General features: G+C 38.8%; 1 protein-coding gene across 5 annotated transcripts in view; it reads left to right on the top strand.

Moving 5' to 3' along the window:
- Positions 1 to 17,801, top strand: part of szt2 (SZT2 subunit of KICSTOR complex) — a 198,604-nt gene that overhangs the window by 167,903 nt on the left and 12,900 nt on the right. For 4 of the 5 annotated variants that reach the window (XM_033028842.1, XM_033028843.1, XM_033028844.1 and 1 more), the window contains 7 exons: positions 2,638 to 2,840; positions 5,529 to 5,604; positions 8,141 to 8,224; positions 10,255 to 10,329; positions 12,678 to 12,743; positions 16,320 to 16,533; positions 17,140 to 17,323. In XM_033028842.1, coding sequence (XP_032884733.1) covers positions 2,638 to 2,840; positions 5,529 to 5,604; positions 8,141 to 8,224; positions 10,255 to 10,329; positions 12,678 to 12,743; positions 16,320 to 16,533; positions 17,140 to 17,323 — 902 coding nt within the window. The remainder of the gene's footprint in view (positions 1 to 2,637; positions 2,841 to 5,528; positions 5,605 to 8,140; positions 8,225 to 10,254; positions 10,330 to 12,677; positions 12,744 to 16,319; positions 16,534 to 17,139; positions 17,324 to 17,801) is intronic. The other variant, XM_033028845.1, reaches the window with a different exon arrangement.

Genomic DNA, 17,801 nt, shown 5'->3' with positions numbered 1-17,801 from the left:
CCCTATATTTTAGAGAGATTTAGAGACCATTGTCAAACAAAATAAAGAACTTCGACTTGTATAAAACATTTTAGAACTTTTGGGAATCCCAAAGCGTTTAACAATTTGTGAATGTCATGTTTTGGCACAAGAATGGATTTTCAAAACATTTTTTGGTAAAATGCCAAACAAGAGATTGCAAAAAATAAGTTATGTTGTCTTGAAGTGAATGTGGCTTCATAGAGTTCTTTGCCAAGTGGGAAAACATAAAAGTCATATGAACGTGATTTTTTTAGATTGCTGTATATTGTGATTGCTGGAATTTCTTCAATTTTACATTTATGAAAATTGGTTTCATGTATATACAAAACATTGCGCTTTAAATTAGAACAAGATTGTAAGAAGTAGTAAACTGGTAGGTAGAGGGGAGGATGCAGTTTAGTGCAGGTCAATGTTTTGAATGTCAATCCTTGAATAAATGTTCATGCACTCGCCCCCGAATTACAAGGTCAGCCAAAAGCATTCAAACTCTGTTCTCCAATCTTGGACAGTTAATCTAGGTTAACAATACGGTGCAGAACGAATGAAGTAATGCACATTTCAGTGGTGCTGTATTTCTGGTGCAATAGTCATGGGACTGTACCGCATAGAAACCGACCAACATGCCATACTGGACTCACCCCATTTGGCCCATATCCTCCAATTGATATAAATGTCCAAAACACTTTTAAAAGTCACAATTGAATCTGCTTCTCCTGGCTACTCATTCCGGACATAGATTACTCTCCGAGTGAAAAAGTTGCCCCTGGGGTTCTTGTTATATCTCTCCCCTCATGCTAATACCTTCTTGTTTTAGAATCCTTGTCAAGATCTTCCTAAAGTCCATAGAGACAACATCCACTGCCCAGCCCTTATCAGTTCTCCAGGTGACCTCTTCAAAAAATAATTCTCAAGATTTGTGGGACTCGAGTTCCCAAGCACAAAGTCATGCCGACTGTTCATAATTAGTCCATGCCTATCCAAATGCTGGTAGACCCTGTCCCGAAGAATCTCCTCCAACAACTATCCCACCGATGATGTCGTGCTCACTGGCCTGTAGCTCCCTGGCTTCTCTTTGCCTGAGGCTTAAAGATGATACAAATTTCTCTGCAAGGACCTCTGCAATTTCCTCCCTAATTTTCTATGAATTCTAAAAGGATGCATTTGGACAGGCCTGAGGGATTTATCCACTTATCACACTTTAAAACCGCCAATACCTCTTCTTTAGTAATTCGTATATGATCATACATCATCTCTCTTGCCCCTTAGCTTCTGTGATATTCTCAGTAAACACAGATGAGGTATTAATTAATGACTCCCCATTTGCTGGTGTGACGGCGCCTAATGGCAGCGGCTTGACTGCAGTCCGTCTATCTTTTTTTTTATTTTTTATTTTTGTGTCGTTAAATGTATGTTTGATTCTAGTTTTATTATTTTTTTAGCTGTGTATATGTGGGGGGTGGGGGAAACCGTTTTAAATCTCTTCCCTGTTCAGGGACCCGACTTTTTCCCTGTCGGGTCCCCGATGTCGTTGGGCCGGTGGCGGCCTCCGGCCGGAACTAACCTGAGGGCTCCAGTCGCGGAGCCTGCGGACCTGCCCTCGCGGAGCCCGTCGTCTTCGGAGCGGGAGGAGCTGTGGTGGCGCGTGGCTGCGACCCGACTTCGGAGCTTCGGAGGCTCTGGCCGCAGGCCCGGTGGACGGTAACATCGGGAGCTCGCAGGTCCCTGGTGGGAGACCGCTTTTCGGAGCTCCTGCAACGGCAACTTCTCCCGCTGGAATCGTGGGGTTTAAAGGACTCAGAGCGGGGTCTAACATCGCCTGGCGTGGCTTAACGGCCGCGGGACTTACCATCGTCCGCCGGGGGCTTTAACATCGGGAGCCCTAGTTTGCCTCAACGTTGCAGTTGGACTGCTAAACAAGAGGAACAAGGGAAGAGATAAGACTTTTGCATTCCATCACAGTGAGGAGGTGTTGGAGATTCACTGTGATGGATGTTTATGTAAACTGTGTTAAGTGTGGGTCTTGTTTTTTTTTGTAATTGTTAAGACTGTAGAAAATGCAATTTTGTTCAATCCAAGCTGTTTGAATGACAATAAAAGGCATTCTATTCTATTTCTTGTGGATCTACACAAAGACAACGATGCAGATTTTTAAGGGAACCTATTCTTTCTCTAGCCTCCCTTTTACTCTTAATATACCAGTTGAATCTCCTAGAATTTTCTTTTACGATGCCTGCCAAATGTTCCAATTTAACCAAATATCTAGATGGCAGTAAAACAATTCCTATCACATTATTTTGGGGATTAAAAAGTAGAGTTCTAATATTTCCTCGCCGATATTTAGGCTTGAACCAATATCACTAAAGAGAATATTTACTAATTTAAAAAAATCTCGTGAATGAATTTTGGGCCCAAATATGCGCAAACTAACTGCAAAATTCCCCTTCATTCAAGCATGGTTTCAAAAGTGTCTTATTGGTTTTGACATACCAGGATTTGAAAGAATTGTACATACGTTTATTTGTCTCCTTAAAGCCTAATTTAATGCAATGATGGATTATTATTTTTGTGTCTTCATAATTTCTGATTACTATTCTTCATCTGATTGCCCTTCCCTAGAAGCGTCATCGTTCGAGTGACTCCACAGCATCAGGGAGAGACCGAAGCCATAGCTGTGATTCTGTAGAAACAATGCCTTTTAAGCTGAAGGAGGAACAGTGGCTGGGCGAGATTTCCAATGCATTCATGCAACAGTATATTCAATATCTACAGAGCATGGGCTTTATCCTGGTACAGGTCCGCCCACCCTCACCGACGAGAAAGTAAGAAAGATAGCAGTTTAATACAAGCTGCCACAATTGTAAACCAAGAGGTTTCTGTGTTCAATTTATGTAACTGAAACAGTGCAGTTACTGCAGACTTGATATGACCCATTTAGTGCTGTTGCCTCATGGCACCAGAGACCAGGGTTCGATCCTGACCACGAGAGCTGTCTGTGCGGAGTTTGTAAGTTCTCCTGGTTACCGCATGGATTTTCCCCGGATGCTCTGGTTTCCTCCCACATTCCAAAGGTTTGTAGGTTAATTGGCTTCTGTAAATTGCCTCTGGTGTATGTAGAATGCGAAAGTACGACAACATGGAACTAATGTACAGGTGATCGATGGTCGGCGTGGACTCGCTGGGCCAAAGGGCATGTTTCCACACTAAACTCTAGATTTAACTAAAACTGATGTATCTTTGTAATATAGCCTCTAAATAGATGTGAATATATGTGATTTCTCGCAGCACACTGACCTAATACTGTGAAATGATTTAATCAATACTCTATTCATCCTTATATCATGTAGAAATGAGTAAACAGTGCATTGCACCGAAATAATCCATGTAGTTTAAATGTTGGGTAAATGAAATTGTAAATATCCTCAGTACAAACTGAAAGAAAGCCATTTTCTATCGGTTGTTCCATCCTTTATTTTAACATTTCCACAACACATGGAACGTAAACAAAATGCGATCAGGTGGAATGTTAAACCAAATGGTAGAAAGGATAAGAAGGGGAACGTATCAGATAGTTTCTGCTTTTAAAACTATTTTCAGCCCATTTATATTCAAAATAAAATTGTTTTGACTCAGAAGGCCATTTAACTCAACAGTCTGTGTGTCAAGTCCTCCTTGAAGAACCTCATCATTCTTTCCCTGTAATGCTGCAACTTATTCTCCTTCAAGTGCCTAACCAATTCCTTTTTGAAGGCACTGCCTGATTCTGTTTCCATCATCCCACTGCTTCCATCATTTCAGATCACAGCTGCTGTGTTTAAAACAAAATATGATTTTTCACGCATTCTTTTCTCAAACTACTTTGATCCAAGGAGAAATAATAACGGGCACCATTAGACTTCCAAGGCTGGTATGAATTAATCACCGTTGGTTTATAAATCTCATTTGTAACTCGAGCAAGAGTTTGAGTTGCAACGCCATGACAAAAGAATGTTTACAGCAATTAATTTCCCAATTGCTACAGCCATTGTTGTGTATTGCAACTATGCACCATCTGTTGCAAAATATTATATGTGTAATACAGGTTTCACGTCTTTTAATATATAAACATTATTTAATGATAGGGCAGGATTTCTATACTGCTCTCCGGATTTTTCAATAGAAATAGCATCCACCAAAAAAGAAAGGGAATTTTGCTGGACTTGGTTTATTGGATTCTTTATTTTTCTAATTTCAATTCTTTAAAAAAAATTGGAAGCGTTCATTCTAATCTACCGAGTAATAATGGAGTTTGCCATGTTTTAGCCAGTCATTTGCTTAAAATAGTGTGTCTCCCTAATGATCAAATTGATTTTGATTTCTTAAGCCCCATTGCTCAGTTCATTCTACAGGATGCAGCATCTACCAGGATGTGTTTCCAGACACTGTTATCAGACAACTGAATCATCCTACCACAACTAGAGAGCAGTCCTGCACCACTATCTGCCTCATTGGTGACCCTCAGACTATCTTTGATCGGACTTTACTGGCTTTATCTTGCACTAAACATTAGTCCTCTATCATGTATCCATACACTGTAAATGACTCGATTATAATCATGTATTGTTTTTCTGCTGACTGGTTAGCACACAAAACCGTTTCACTGTACCTCGATACACTTGACAATAAAGTAAACTCAATACAGGGGCCCATTTGCTGGGATATCTAACATTTATTCCCCATTCCTAATTAGCCCTGTGAAGATGGCAGTGATGGCATGTTAAACCATTGAGGTTCTCATGAAGGCACTCCAACAATGTTGTTCGGGAAGGAGTTTATGAATTTTGACCTGGTTCTCTGATAGTGTAGGAAATAGCTGCAGATCCAAGGTAGACACAAAATGCTGGAGTAACTCAGCAGGACAGGCAGCGTCTCTGGAGAGATGGAATGTTTGGTGTTTCGGGTTGAGACCCTTCTTCAGATTGATTCTCTGATACATTTCCAAGTCAGGATGTTATGTGATTTGAAGAGGAAACTGCAAGCGGTGGTGTTCCTGAACCCTGGTGCCTTTGTCCTTTTTTGGTGGCAATGGTTGTAAATTTGGAAGATGTAATTAGAGAAGGCTAGGCAAATAACTAAAGTATATTTTGTAAATGGTGCACTGAAGACGCAGTTACCTGATTTGGTACCCAGTTATTCTCGTATTGTAGCATTCACTTCCCTCTTTGATGGTCGGTACATTTCCCTCACTGTGGTGACAAGCCCAAGTGCTGAAACTGACTCTCCTCTTCTGCTACAATTTTGTTCCCTGTTTGCACATATTGTTGTGTAGTAATGGAAGATACTCCACATTTGCCGACATTATTCCAACATTATTCCAGCATTCCATCTCAATCCCAAAGCCAATGTTTCAGCCAATTCTCTTTTCTAACACTAATTCTCACTGTCCCTGTTTAGATATTCTGCCTATTGTAATCCAGCACGGAGTCCATTGATCATATTTTAATACTAATCCCATATTTATTTTTTTACAGTTTGGGGCGAACGCGGCCAGTGGATTCGAGATCTGTAACTTCTATCCACAAGCAGAAAAGTGATGATAGTCCAAAGGTGAGCAGGGGACAATGTTCAGAGAATAGTTTGTAAGTCACTATCTGTGAAGTCCTGCAATGATAATTGTGGTGTTAGAGATGAATTGCACAGAGTCACTGACTGTCATCTATTTTATTAATAAACGCATGTCTACATTTTCATTCGAAGCAGGTTAGCATATTTCATAATGTAACAGAGAAATAACATATGAGTTGGTAACATGTGCATTCATTAATATTACCGATTGTCATTTTTCTGCTGCTTAAATTGCAATTTTATGACCCATGACTTTTCTGTATCATTGTGAAGACTTGACAGCCGAGGATCACAGCATGCTATCCTCCCACTGTCCTTTTAGACCAACTGGAGAGAATACTTCCATTGAAGCAAAAATAAAATATGCAGAGCACTTAAAAATAATGAAATGGCATAATAAGTGACTTTTGCATTGCCAAGCCTCACTGCAGGTCATGAAACAGGAAGATATTTAAGTGCAAGCTTCAGTGTTGATCACATTCATAGCATAATTAAAATGAATGATGCTGGTTGATTTTGGACCCCATTACTGTCTGGACCATGCCAGAGAAGTAATCGGCTGCCAGTGATATATTGTGTACACTTGCTATTGAGCCACCAGGGAAAGCACACTTGCGTGGCTTTGGCACAAAAAAAATGTTGCTATCCAAATCCCAGGCCAGCAATGCAACACCTACAAAACTAAGCTATTTGCCACATGGAAATCTGGTTAGCCTACATTGCAGGAATAGCACTGCTAGTGACATTCTGGGTCACGTTGACATGGTTTTTCTCCGGTTTCCACCCATATCCCAAAAACCTGTAGCCTGAGATTTAATTGTCCAATAGTCCTTAGTGCATGGGTCAGTGTATAATAAGTGAGGAGTGCTGATGAGAATGTACAGAGAAGAAATGGAGGATTAGTGAAGGATTATGGTTTATGGTCAGCGTCCTTTTCTCTCTTCTACCTTCTGGGAAAGGATACAGGAGCATGAATACCTGGACAGTGTCTTGCTCTTGTACTCCGAAATAACTCACTTCTTACATGAGGTGCAGCCACATGTTCTTAACACCATTTATTTGGTTATTCCATTATTGCAATTTTTTTCTGTTGTCCTACGTCAGTTTGCACTAATATGTTTGCACCATTCTGCGGTTTTGTATTCGTTGTAATCTATCATTCCCTGTATACAGTGTACTCTGAGCGAACAAGGCATTTCATCGCATAAACTGTATATGAAAGTAAACTAATCTGAATATTTGGATTGGGTCTAGTATCAATCATTGTGCTGCCACATATGCAATATGCATGCATTCAGTCGGTATGGCAACATTTAGCACTATTTCTAGTGAGCAGCAAAAGGAGCTTGGCATAAGTGTTAATGTCACCAAATCTGTACAACTGGGATCCCTTTTCACCTCTCCATGTTCAACTTGATGCCATTTTCACCAGTTTCGTCTTTCTTAGATGGATGTAGCAGTACTAGTTCATGAAAGCATTGTTGAAAATCTAAGGGGCAACTGCATGTTTTGTTTAGTTTAATTTAGAGATACACATGGAAACAGACTAGTTGGCGCAAAGGTCAATGTCAACCATCAATCACCCACACATGTTTTATGGTGTCCTACTTGCTCATCCACTCCCTACACATTTGGGGCAATTTTATAAAAGTCAATTTAACCTACAAACTCTCACATTTTGGGATATGGGAGAAAACCGGAGCACGTGTGGTCACGGAGAAATTGTAAATTCTGCACAGACAGCATCCAAGGCCAGGATTGAACCCTGGTCTCTGGCACTGTGAGGCAGCTCTAGCAACTATGAAACTGTGCTGCTCTTAGCCAAATGGGGACCAAGATAATGTTTTTAGACACTCGGAAACGGTGTAGATTTTAGTTCAAATGCTTCCTTATATTATGTCACTTCATATCCCTAACGCAAGGCCATACATAATCAATACAAATATTATCTCATCTATTATGTTGCCTGCCAATGAAAAAAAAATATATATATATTTGCACTCTGTTCAAAAAATCAAGTCATGCTTCGATTTTTAAATATATTTGAAATTGTTTGGAGTTTGCTGTATTGGTCTTTAATTTTTGAATCGCGCTCTCACAGAAGCACACGACATTTCAGCATGGATACAAAAGCAAGAGTTAAGCCACTTACAATAACCACTAAAGTAAAGCTGAAGTTGGCCTCATGGATTACTGTGCAAATTGTGCTTCACGGTCTCTCGTTTGTTGTATCCCTGAATTACCCGAGTTCTCAGATAGATTTGAGTTTTATCCAGTTGTGGCTTACTGACATAGGTGAGCTATTTAATCCCACAATTGGAAAAGGAAGCATTTCTTTTGTGGGGGTTCATGGGTTTGTTGCTGCAAAATCGCTGTGTGATGTTCACTCTGCCTTGCCTTTGTTAAGCTGATACTGTACAAAGCAGTTCTCGCCCAGCATTACGCCCTAGGCATGCTGTAAAAGATTGTAATATTTGCAGCAACCGAATTACGATTTATGTGTTGAAACCTTTTACAGAGCATGGATGGCTCCAGTGTAATAACCTATCATCTTCAAAGAGCTCTTCCAGGTGGAATAGTGCTCATGGAACTTGCTTTTCAGGTAAGGACAACACACTGTCCCTGCAAAGGTATCGGACATCCTTCATGTGACTAATTAACCACCTTTTAATTTTGTAAATTAATCAAATTTATTCTTCCTCCACATGAAAAAAAATCGAGCACTATGAATGAGAACAGTCAGAATGATCCAGTGAATGATGTTTGATCACGTAACTCATGAGTGGGTGTCGACCTGGATATGTAGACTGCAGATAAAATGGATCAATCTGCGATAGTTTATCATATTTCTTCACACATGGGAATCAGCGGGTAGATTTTCCCTCCAAGTGACTCATTTAAGTTGTTTATCAAAAAATTGTCAATGTAGTTTTGTTTGTGTTTGTACAATAATGGCTTTTCTTTATCCTCAATCATACTTTGCACTTTCACATTTGAATTGGTTTACGTTTTAATAGAGTTGAAAAGGCCATAAAGAGAGTCTTGATCAGAAATTCTTCTCCAGTTGCACAGAGATTTCTTATTTCAGAGCCATCGTAAAAGTTAAATGTCACAGACTATGATCATACTGTTGATTGCTTTTCAGCCATCCAGACTTGAATGAATGAAAACTTCCTCCATATTGGCATCAGGAAGATTGAAGCTTTTATCTTTTCCACCTGCCACAAACGCTTCTCCAAGCCAATAATTCAATACCTTTCTTTACCTATGGTTTACAATGAACCAGACTGTTGAAAGGCATGGTGCTGTGAACTGCATTTCAATGTGTCTTTTCCATCTCAAAATGCCTGCAGCTAACTCTATCCCTTCTGGCAGGGTGTGCAATGGAAGACCCACATATCAGCCAGGATCTAGTTGGGATCTTGCTATTGCTGCAAAGCTCTTGGATCTCAGTGAAGTAATTCATGTAATGCTGTGGCATTCTCAGATCATAGTACTCGATACAGTACTAGAAATTCTGATCCCACAGGCAATATTCAGTCACTGTGTTAAAAGATAAAATAATGGGTTCCCTGCATAGCAGTGATGTTAACATAATTGTATTCTGACTTCCTACTGCAACAATCCTCCAAGCAATAATAATTGTCAAGCAAATCTACAGTGTCTTCCACCGGAAGTTATAGCAGATGTAATCATTAGTTAGAAGTGGTTGACATTCCCATCATGTTGACGTATTTGTTGAATTTCAGCAGAGTACATTCTGTTAATCTACTTTGAGAATCATAATGGCTTTAAGTTCTCCAGGAGGGCTAGCAAAACACCGATAATTCAAGGGGTGCACTTGTAATAGATATATCCATCAAGTTTCATGTGAATCACATATTTCTGCGTTGGCTTGCATTGGACAGTGCAGTCAGCACGTAACAATGCAATTGACTTACAACACTAGATGGCAACAGTGCCCTTCTTTATTTAGAATTCAGTACCATTTACTGGAGAGTTGAATTATTGAAGTAGCTAGAATATTTGTACAATTGTATCTATTGAGTTTTTAAAGACTTGCAAATGGAGTGCATGATTTCGGGAATTGCATTCACCTTCCTTCACTATTGTAAAAATGCAAGTGCATTTGCCACTGCCGTACCCGTCTCGAGACATTCAGTCCTTTAATAGAACTGGATATTGAAAAATAAGTACACATGGTAGCTGATACTCCCAAGCATTTTATTTGCACTAATAAGCAAGGATGAATTTATCACCCTTGTGTCTCCTTGTATATTCTATAGAACTTGGGTCTCCTCTTGCAATCTGCACAGCTTGGATGGTTTAGTCAAATTTTCATTGAAATAAAACTGCCTGTATTACTGAACGTCAAAGTCCACCTGGCCCACTTTTGTTCCTACCATCTAAATCATTGTACAGCAAATCAAACGTATTTGAGTGTTAGAGACTTGCAGAAATAGAATTGAATGTTCCATGATGGTTTTGGGGATTGCATTCCTCTTCTGTCACTATTGCAAATGATAAGCCTAGTGGCCAGTTTTGTTACAAGACCAGTGAATACTATGCATTCAAATCTTTATTCTCTAAAAAGAAAAAAGAAAATTAGTTTTTACTCTTTCTGATTTCCAGGGTTGTTACTTCTGTGTGAAACAATATGCCCTTGAATGCTCCCGGATTCCAATGGGACAAACTGTCAATTCCCAGGTAACTGAAATTGAAGATATATTTCACCTTGTGGTCATGCTACATTTTAAAGTAAGATTAAGCTAACCTAAATTAATGAAGCTTAAAAAGAAATCAAGGCTACACAGCATAGCTCTTAACAGATGGATGTTTAAAAAATATATATATATTTTAGATTTTAGACAAAATATAAAAGGCTTTTGCTTCGTTTTCAAACGGCATCTTAACCAGACGATGCTTGCTTAAAAATTATTAATGATGCTTAGCTAAATTAAATCTGATCATATATGTGGATCAGGCAGCAAACTGACAAGACCTGGGATCAGCCCTGATTTAACTGAATGGCAGCATGGAGTTGAGAGGCTGTTTGGCCCTCTTCCTTAAGTAGTGCAGCTTATTGGAACCATCTTATGGGAACATTAACTGATCATTCAATCTATTCAACTTGGTCACTGTTGACCTGCTTCTAGCACTTTCTTGGGTTCGGAATTACCTTGGTGAGAAACATTAAAAACAAGTAAGCATTCACATAGTTTAATTCAAGAAAGTGCTGCTACCATTGAGCCACTGGTATGAAAGGAAAGGTTAACGAGCCATCAGGTCTTTGTTCCTTTCTTACCATAGTAATGGACCTGTTTAAAATATAGCAATTTATTGCTTCTGACATAAATTTGCATCAAAGTCAAAGATGTTGTATAGGAAACTATTGTTCCACAATCCTTTTGATATCTTTTGAATGCTTTAAAAGCACTCAAAGTAAATAGTTGACAGATGTTTTTAATATATGTGTTGCTGAACCTGTAAAATGACTTGGTTCTACCCTGGCCATTTTATCTATATCTCACCATCTGTTCAGAAAATGTTGTGTAGATTTGATTTTTCTGAATGATTTGTATCGTTTGTTTTGTAGTAAGAAATTTGTTTAAAATTATACCTGCATGTTTTTAAGTAAAAATAGTTACCCGTCTGCATGTTTGTAATTAATTTGTAATCTCTTCGTAGTCTATATGTTCAGTTGCTTAAGGCATTTGATTGAGGCATTGCCACTTAATAGTTAGGGAACATTTAATCATAGATTCTGATGTCTTTTGATAGACAAATTTGGATTTAGCGTTGTAAGCAAAATCTGAGAGAATAAATCTATAATGAAATATACAAACAGAGCAATTTCTTCCCAATCCCAAGAGGCCAAAATGTAGAAAATGTTGGGAATTTTACAAGGTTTGAACTTTATCTCAGTTGTGCGTGCGCGTGTGCTTGTGTGTGTGTGTGTGACAGGGTATCACAATCAATGAGTATTTACTTTCCAGTCATAGTTAGGGAACCAAATTTGCTTTCATTGCGAGTATTTACTGGGATCACTTTCATCTCCTTGGAGTAAATGATTTGTACGTGAGAAGTAGCAGAAGGACATACTTGATAATCAACGGTTGAGTAACTTCGCTTGTAGTGAAACCTCATCAGCTTCTTCTAAAAGTTGCAGTGATTTATCTCTGATTTAACGATCTAATTTTTGAATATTTTGGAATCAAGAGGAAATTTAATATAATTTAATATCTTGCAAGCTCTTGAAACATTGAAGAATAAAGAATTTCAGGCACTAATATCATTCCTATTTGGTGTACTATTGTATAAATATGAGGAACCTGCCACTGCTTGCCTATTACGAAGAACTTCTTAAAGAACATGGATAATGACACTGATTAAAGCTGGGAACGATAGATTGCTATAGTCTGGATCTTGTCAAAATGATGCAAAGTTTCTGAAGGAGACACCCCAATGTATAAAGACAGCTGTAGTTATATGTTAGTGGAGCTTACATTGCAGTAAATTATCTAAATTATACTGAACATTTGCTTTGGTTATTTTGTTCCTGGATCTATATTTCTAGGACAACTGAGATTGCTTCATAGATCAATGTGCTGGGGATTTAATTTCAACTACAGAACGGTATCAGGAGCATATTTATGTGATGCACACAGTGCATGCAGATAACCTGAGATTGGGCAGTTTATTAAGCCAGTGGATGTCATACTGTTGCATAGGCGGTGAATTGGGTGCTAGATGAAGTAGCAGTTTACAAAGTTAAGCATGTCTTCACTGTATACATGGAAGAATGGATTTTTGCAAAAGATATAATTTATCCTTTCCAATGTCTTAAGGCTTTGGTATTTAAAAAATGTGATTTGGGTTGTGATGAGTTTAAGATCTGAATAACATGTTTGATGGACCGCATGGGGTGTTGTTAAGTTTTATGATTAATCCTGGCCGATGGCAATGCCTCTCTTAAATGTACTGTACCTAGAATAGAAACTGCATGTATGTCTATGTTGAGTGCCATATCCATCTCCATTCCTGTCTCCCATTAGGGCTCTCTAGTGTCCAAAGCTCGCGTCAAGTGCCTTGCCGAAGTGAGTTCGGTCTCAGAGTCAGCGGTATGTCCCAAGCTCCCGAGGCCTCTCTCATAAACTCTATCTTTCCCTATTGCACACTGACTTTCCTTCTGCTAGTCTTGCTCATTCTCTTCGGACTCTGACTGTCAGTCATTGTAAAGGCATGTACAGTGGATCAGGTGGTACTGACATTGTGCTCTTTTTTCCAATTCGTAGATGTTCATTTTGTGTTGCACTGTTCAGCAATTACTGGGATTTGATGACTGGAAAATGGGGAGAATCCATCCCCACTGTTTTCTTACCACTGCAAATGCATGTTGTTCATTTGCTCAGATTTCATATGCAAACTAAAATTGCTGTCTTCATGCAAGGAGAAAAGCAATAACTAGGATTGATGCCCCTTCTAGAAACAGTACCAACACTGCCATTTATATTAGATGACCACTCCTTTCCACCCCTTTTCCAGCCTAGGTCTTATCTGTTATCTGATAGCACTAAGTAAACAACATATTGCACATGTGTAGGAAGGAACTGCAGATGCTGGTTTAAACCAAATATAGATACAAAATGCTGGAGTAACTCAGCGGGACAGGCAGCATCTCTGGAGAGAAGGAATGGGTGACGTTTAGGTTCGAGACCTGAAGAAGGGTTTCGACCTGAAACGTCACCCATTCCTTTTCTCCAAAGATGCTGCCTGTCCCGCTGAGTTGCTCCAGCATTTTGTGACTAGACACAACATCTTGCATATGTTTTGTACTTATGTTAAAGGACAACACACAGTGGTTCATCGATCCATTGGTAATAGTGGAGAAAGAGAGATTTTAAGGAACTTGGCAAAAGTGAGTGAAATCCAGAGCAAGGATTTAGCTGGATGACAGAATAACTGTGAAAGATGAGTTGATCCAAAGTGAGTTTGCATTTCAGGCCTGAGTCAGATAAATGAAGGGAACTCTAAACTGAATTTGAGGATAAATAAAATTAGGAAAAGGAAGACTTAGTAAAAATTTAAACATAAAATTTGACGTTGGAAATCTGGGAACCAACATTAATCAGGGAGCAAAGAAAAATGGGTAAGTGGGACTGTGTGAGCAGTCTGAAGAAGGGTGCCGACCCCAAATGTAGCCCAACCTTTTTCACCAGAGATGCTGCCTGACCCACTGAGTTACTCCTGGGTGCTCTCCGAAGAGCGTGTCAACTCAGCCCTCTCATCGTGGCCCACTTGCTTCTCTGGCATTTCCTAGGCCCTGTAAATTCCCCCAAACCAAAGTACTTTACCCGTCTAACTCAATGCAGGAGAACGGCACTGCAGTTGGACTCGTCCATAAGATGTCCAATATTTGCTACGCTTATGCCATTTTCTTCGTAAAGGTAGAAAGTTTCTATTTACGTTTTCTGTACTTGTATGGGGACAACAATTACTCTTTGAATTATCGAGTTTTCATTATCAACACTTTGCATAAGAAAGAAAAGTAATTGGTTTGCAAAAATGTGCCAAAAGCTGTCAGTGCAACCAGATGGACATCTGTGGAAATGCTGGAAGAATCTAATGGTGCTTCTAATACTGAGAAGGTTAAATCACTATGAAGTGTTACTTCTGTGGAAATGTGAGCACCAAGGATGCTCAATGGGATTTCTTGGGTTATTCTGTTTAGCAGTGTTGTTTTTTGAGGCTTCTTTGAGTGCTGGCTTCCTATTTTGGTGAGTTGACTGCACAACTGCTTGTGCTATTTATACGTGGCAGCAGTATTAATTGAATTATTGGGGAAATGGAGTGTTGTGCATCTATTCCAGCATGATGTCTTAAATCAGTGGATTTCTTACTTCAGGGAGATGTGTCCTGAAAATTATTCCCCCTATAGGACATGTCTTCTCCAAACAATGCAAATTTAAAAATAACATTGTTCTCAATTTCCCTGAAATGAAGATGAGTTTGATTTAAATTTTTTAAAATTTAATATAACTTGACAAAGTATAACAAGAACATTTTGAAATTAAAGATGAGAGCTTCAGACTTAACATTGTGTGTTCCAGAGGGTTTTTTTCCCGTAAGTAATAAAAATGAAATATAGCTGCATTTTATTGCTCTGGATGTAAGGATTGTAGGCAGACTTGCTGCAAGACATCATTCCACAGCTTTAAATATTATTGCAAGTACTTGGCTAACATCAGTGAGTGGGAGTAACATAATCTAAGTGCCTAGTTAGCTGCTCACCTTGCTCTGCTTCAACTTAGCCATTTTGTGATACCACACATAATGTTTCCTCTTATTTGCCAGAATATTTGCCAACCCTCTCCTTGTCCACTGTCAGTACAGCTCTGATCTGCTTTTTTTTTTCATTCACAGCAGTGAAGAAAGGGTGAACCAGGAAAAGATATTTGATCACATCTATTTTCTAACCAACTGAGCCAAGTGCACATGCTTTAATGGGTATCCCTCGGTTAGGTTAATTATCTGGGAACAGCCATCTACCTCTGATCATACATTATAGTGTTAACCATCTTTTTGAAGATGGACACTTCTCAGGGCATCCTCTAAATTATAGCTTCAAAACAACAAGCTTTTAATATCAAATGGGATATTGTGGTCAAAATGAAGACTGGAGCAAAGTGAGAGGATTGGTTTAATATTCTATGCTGTAGGTGATTTGTTTGGGCCCCAAATCTGTTCAAACTCAAGGATGAATTGCAGAGTTAGAGGGGAGATCTAATCAAGGCTTTTCAAATCATAATGAGTGTCGGTGAACGGGATATGATGGAATGTTGTTGTTTACAAATAGTAGAAAAATAACAATTGTCATTATAAGGCTGGAATAGACGGAATACATTTTCTACAACTTCATAGTTTAAAAAAGCAGCCTTTAGATTCAAGATCGGTTGGGAATCTAATTTCTGCGTGATTCACCGACAAGTCTGATAGTGACTTCCATTCACTATAATACTAATAAAAAATGAACAGTCTTGGGGTATTTAAATCAGATTTCAGCTTTACTACACAGGAGGATAAGTTTTCTCAGCTGCTCCAAGATTATAAGTTTACTGTTCTCTCCTGCCTTGTTCAAATGTCAGATTTGTTTTCAAGTTTGTTTGATCCAAGAATAATAATGTTTAGGATATGTTAGAAATCCCTGAAAAGTTAAAAAAAAAATCAAAATAATAATTAAAGGTTTTATCAATGGAGTCGGATGATTATTCTGAATAATTATAAACGAAGATGGCAATACATAAGTTGTAATCTGCCAAGAGAATTTTTAAAACCGATGACTGGTTCTTTATTAAAATGTACAGTGCAAATTCTTGGATCTTTTACATCTTTATTATATCAGAATTAATATTATCTCTTCTTTCATGGGACGTAGTCATGGGTTGAGCAGTTAATTTGAAGCTCAGGTTTCCATCCATGATAATTGAACAATGGAATTGAAAATGACAAGAGCCATCGTCATTTCACAGTATTGCAGTGATTCAATCATTTTAATATTACAATTATGGCACAATTTGACATAACTAAAACATTTGTTTAAGTAAAGGGAGATTTGCATGAACGCAGTGGGAACAAGCCATTACCATGTGAGTCGGGAGCATAATCCATAGCGTAACCTGTTGTCTCTATCCTGGCAGCTTTCAATGTTGTTCACAGAGGAGTGTGACAAGGTGCGGGATCTAATGCACGTTCACTCCTTCAGTTATGATTTCCATCTGCGGATCATTCATCAATATCTGGTTGGCCGGCAAATGACTCTGAGACAGGGATACCACCTCACTAGCTTCCTGGAAGATTTTATCTGTCACCATCCAGATATTCCAAAGTATGGAAGGAATCACATCTTTGAAGGTGAGAGAAATGTAAAGCTGAAAGCATTAATATTTATTGTTGTTAAATAGGGTATTTAAAAGAGCCTGATTTGCAACCTTATGTCCTTGCTAAGTGCTAAGTTGTTGGTTTTTGGTTAGATTTATAATTCTTATACTTCACCTGTATGTGAATCAATTTCTCATATTAAAAATAGTTTGCAAAAATCGCAGCATGACTAAGGAACACAATGGCCATGAATGTAGGTACAAAATGCTGGAGTAATTCAGCGGGTCAGGCAGCATCACTGGAGGAATTGAATAGGGGAGATTTTGGGTCGAGACCCTTCTTCAGACCTTCAATGGCTGATGCGCTGAGTTACTCCAGCGTTTTTAGTCTGTCTTCTGTGTAAACCAGCATCTGCAGTTCCTTCCTGCATATAGCCATGAATGTGTCAGGTTTACAAATGAACTGCTGATATCATAGTCGCATGTGGATGTGAGGGTTGGAGGAAGAAACGCAAATAAAAGATACAACATGCTTGACGTTGATGCATGTTGAAAACATATCAGACGTAAAATGGCTAATGAGAAGAATGTACATTCATTTCTAATTTTTTGATCTGGTTTTAAAAATCCATTTTTTTAGGGACTATAGCCCTCTCCACAAACATGACAACAGCTCATCAGCTCTATAACTATATCACTGATCATGCCAGCATCTATGGAATGAAGCCACTCCGCATGTCAAGAACAGCAATGAGTATGGATGGAAGAAAGGGGACCCAGAATACAGAAATGCATGAGTATGCATTAGTGGCACTCTGGAATAGGTAAAAATAATTTTCTGCAAGCTGGCCTGTTAGAATACTTTTCTTCAGATTATATTGCTGCCTCTAATTACATTATCAATTGAAGTTTAGTTCCTTTGCAAAGAACCTAACTTAAACATCATCAATACTTTTGCTGGGAATCTGCCCCTTGAACCATAGCAAGAATAACTTGCACTTTACATAATCTCTTTAATATACTAGTATGAAACGTGTTGAAGTGCAAGTGTAGGTTGGCAGAGGGCAGGTGATGAAATAACTGAGTTTAAAGAACCTGTAAAGAGGGAGGAGAGACAGGGAGGCTAAGTTGCTTTCTAGAACTGAAGGCACGATCACCAGTGGTGAAATAAAAAACTGATACAAGCTCAGAATTAGTATACAATTATCTTCAGAGTCCTCTCGGGCTGAAGCTGATTGCAGAGATAGGAGGGGCGTGGTTCCTGGGGAGATTTAAAAAGAAGGATGGGTCTTTTAAAGTCAA

The sequence above is a fragment of the Amblyraja radiata genome, chromosome 10 (genome assembly GCF_010909765.2).
Source record: "Amblyraja radiata isolate CabotCenter1 chromosome 10, sAmbRad1.1.pri, whole genome shotgun sequence".
Classification (NCBI taxonomy): Eukaryota; Metazoa; Chordata; class Chondrichthyes; order Rajiformes; family Rajidae; genus Amblyraja; species Amblyraja radiata.
This window is presented reverse-complemented; position numbering and strand designations above follow the sequence as displayed.